The sequence below is a fragment of the Miscanthus floridulus genome, chromosome 6, assembly GCF_019320115.1.
Source record: "Miscanthus floridulus cultivar M001 chromosome 6, ASM1932011v1, whole genome shotgun sequence".
NCBI lineage: Eukaryota > Viridiplantae > Streptophyta > Magnoliopsida > Poales > Poaceae > Miscanthus > Miscanthus floridulus.
In genome coordinates this window covers 78,716,306-78,719,557 of record NC_089585.1, presented here as the reverse complement: position 1 = coordinate 78,719,557, position 3,252 = coordinate 78,716,306, and the positions used below count along the sequence as shown (strand labels likewise).

At 45.4% G+C, this 3,252-nt stretch overlaps 1 protein-coding gene across 1 annotated transcript; it reads left to right on the top strand.

Moving 5' to 3' along the window:
- Positions 1-423: 423 nt before the first annotated feature.
- On the top strand, positions 424-1,221 carry LOC136460733 (uncharacterized). Its single transcript, XM_066460319.1, has one exon. It carries the CDS (start codon positions 424-426, stop codon positions 1,219-1,221), a length of 798 nt encoding a protein of 265 aa, XP_066316416.1.
- The last annotated feature ends 2,031 nt before the right edge of the window (positions 1,222-3,252 follow it).

The following is a 3,252-nucleotide window of genomic DNA, read 5'->3' as shown; positions in this document are numbered from 1 at the left end:
CAGATTTGAACTTAGCATTTGCAGTAAATTTTTAGATACGCCTATTCACCCCCTCTAGGCATTGTTAGATCCTTTCAATTTAGCGTATGGGAAATGAGTGTGCGCTGTGCCAAAAATTATATACGAATGCCGCTATATTCTGGCTTGAGCGAACGAATAGGTCGATCCATGCATCATGAGAATAGAATCTTGCTTAAACTAAACTCCCCCACACGTATAATTTTTGGATAGTAAATTGATAGGATAATAAATAAAGAGAAATGCTTTAACTCTTAAGGAAAAGTTCTCGCTTGTAACCATTTATTGGGCCTTATCATCTCTCTAGCCGTTTGTTTCTAAATATGGAGGCTTTGTCCCTAACGGTGGGTTCCTATCTGTTTATAGATGAACCTAAGGTCTGGTCACAGGAGCACCAGTGCTAGGATGGACCATGGTCTTGGCGAAGACCACGGCAAAAATGGTCATGGCGATGATCATGGCAATGCCAATGGGGAGAGCCATGAGGCCCCACTCCTTGGTCCTCCTCTGCCACCACCACCGCCTCCGATGACATATGCCGAGATGATGGCTGCTCGTCGCGAGTCATCCCGTGCCCTGGAGATGTTGGCACAAGCTATTGGTGGCTTCGCACATGGAGGCCCCGGTGGCAATGGCGGGAATGAGGGTGGTGCTTGCGGTCCCGAGAGGCCCTGTTCCTATCAGGACTTCTTGGGGACACACCCGCCCACGTTCACGCCGATTGCTGAGCCTCTGGACGTTGAGCATTGGCTTTGTATTCTAGAGCAGAAGTTTCAGCTGCTCAATGTGACTGACGAGCAGAAGGTGCGCTTTGCCACACAACAACTTCTGGGATCTGCCGGTGCTTGGTGGGACACTTTCAACGCCATGCAGCCTGTGGACCACCATGTGACTTGGCGGGAGTTTACCACTACTTTCCGTCAGTACTATATTCCTGCTAGTTTACTGAACAGGAAGCTGTCTGAGTTTCTAGAGCTGAAGCAAGGAAACATGACTGTGATGGAGTATGTGAACAAGTTCAACTATCTTACACAATATGCTAGGACTCATGTGGATACTGATGAGAAGATGGACCGTTTCAATCGTGGTCTCTCTTGCATCTTGCAAGAGAAGCTGTATACAGGGGGCTATCAGACCTTTGGTGCTTTGATGAATGCTGCCATTGCTATGGAGGGACTTCAGCATGATTCTCATGCTGAGTGAAAGCGTAAGAGGGTGATTACTGGGTCTTCTAGTCACCCATAGTCACGGAGGGTACAGGTGGTGAGGAGAGTGTCCTATCACTCTCCGGGTGGATAGTCGTCTCGTCAGACTCAGCAGACTCACCAGGCATCTCCCACTCAGTATCGTGCACCTACTCAGCAGGTGCAACAGCCTCAGGGACAACAGGTTCCGTCTCGTCAGGGACAGGAGAACAAGCCGGGTGCTTGTTTCAAGTGTGGCAAGAAAAGCCACTATGCTCGTGAGTACCCCAAAACCAGCCTGCTTAGTCTTCGTAGCCTTCAGCCAACTCTCATTTGGTTAAAAGGACTATCATCAGGAAGAAGGTGCCCGTGAGCCTCTCGGGACAGGCTAACTTCACCGAGGCTAAGGAGATTCCGCAGGAAGAGCCCGTGATGGCTGGTATGTTCACTATTGCTTAACCCTTGCTTGAAAGTAGAACAGGTGCTTACCTAGAATGGTTAGTTAATGAAATAATCATGACTGCTAATAAAACTTGATCCTATGGACGTACTATTAGTAATGCTCTTTCGCAAAGAAAGGAAAATAGCAAACCCATAATGCCTATCATATCCTTGAGAGTTGGGAAACTATTTCCACTAGTCGGGTAAGTCTTGTGAGTACATTGTGTACTCAGGGTTTATTTTACCCATGTTGCAGTTGCAGCCTGAGGAGTAGCTCTTGTGTGGAGGATTCTTCTGGTGGGCACAGACGGATCCTTGTATCGTTTCCGCTAGATGTTTATTTTCATTCCGTTGTTTAATTATCGCACTCTGAACTCTGGTATTGTAATAAATAATTTCTAAGAACTCCTGTTGTATGAAATAGACTAAGTATTATAAGCTTGTACTCATTATTGGATCTTGACGGTAAAATGTGGATTGCTCGAGTTCTTCCTTGGGGTGTGCTCGACGGAATTGTCTGATGTGGCTCAGTTTCGAGGTGCTTAATGTCTAGTGGAAGACGAGCGTCTCCGAAAGCGTGTTATTTTGGGCAGTTCTGCCACAGCTACCACTAGCGAAGATTACCACTTACCATTTGCCTTGCCAGATAGTGATCAGTACCAAAATTCCCAGGGCAAACATGTTTCGTTTTGAGAATTTTTGGGCAGAGCAGAGTGATTTCAAAGATATAGTTCAAGAGTGCTGGAATTCTATAGCCCCAATAACAGATGCAGCCTGCACCATCTCTGCCAAATTCAAAGATCTAAGGTCGAGGCTCAAAAATTGGAGTAAACACCTTTTCAATCTTCGACTCCTCATTAATAATTGCAACAGTGTCATCAGCTTCCTAGACTCTTTAGAAGATCAGAGAGGGCTATACAACCCAGAAGCTAATCTCAGAGTAGCTGTCAAAAGGCAGCTTCAGACTTGGCTCCACTATAAAAACCATTATTGGCGAAACAGGTACAAAGTTAACAGGATCAAATTTGGCGATGAATGTACTAAATTCTTTCATGGGATGGCTACAATTTCGTATAGAAGAAATGCTATTTCACAGTTAAAAAATGAGCAAGGAGTCTGGATCCAAGATCATTCAGACATCGTATGGGCATGACGTCCTCACCCAACATGCTTTTTGATATGTCAAGTCTGATTACCCCGGTGGATGGTATGGACAGTCTTGTTGCTCCTTTTCAAACAGATGAGATTAATTCTATTGTCAAGCGCATGCCAACAGACGAGGCTCCTGACCCGGACGGGTTCAATGGCCTGTTCTTAAAGAAGTGTTGGCAGTTTCTCAAAAATGATTTCTACACACTTTGCTCGGTTTTTTTTTATCAGGGACAGGCTAATCTGGAGTGTATCAATGCTTCTTACGTCACCTTGGTGCCTAAGAAAGACAGCCCTGAGACAGTGAATGATTTTCACCCGATTTTTCTGATGAACATTTCTCTCAAGCTCATAACTAAAATCTTGGCAGACCGGCTTCAAGCAGTCATACTGAATTTGGTCCATCAGAACCAATATGGCTTCATAAGATCTCGGACGATACAAGATTGCCTTGCATGGA

Excerpts from the sequence above, each read along its gene's own strand:
- LOC136460733 (XM_066460319.1), top strand. The coding sequence starts at position 424 with ATGGACCATGGTCTTGGCGAAGACCACGGCAAAAATGGTCATGGCGAT.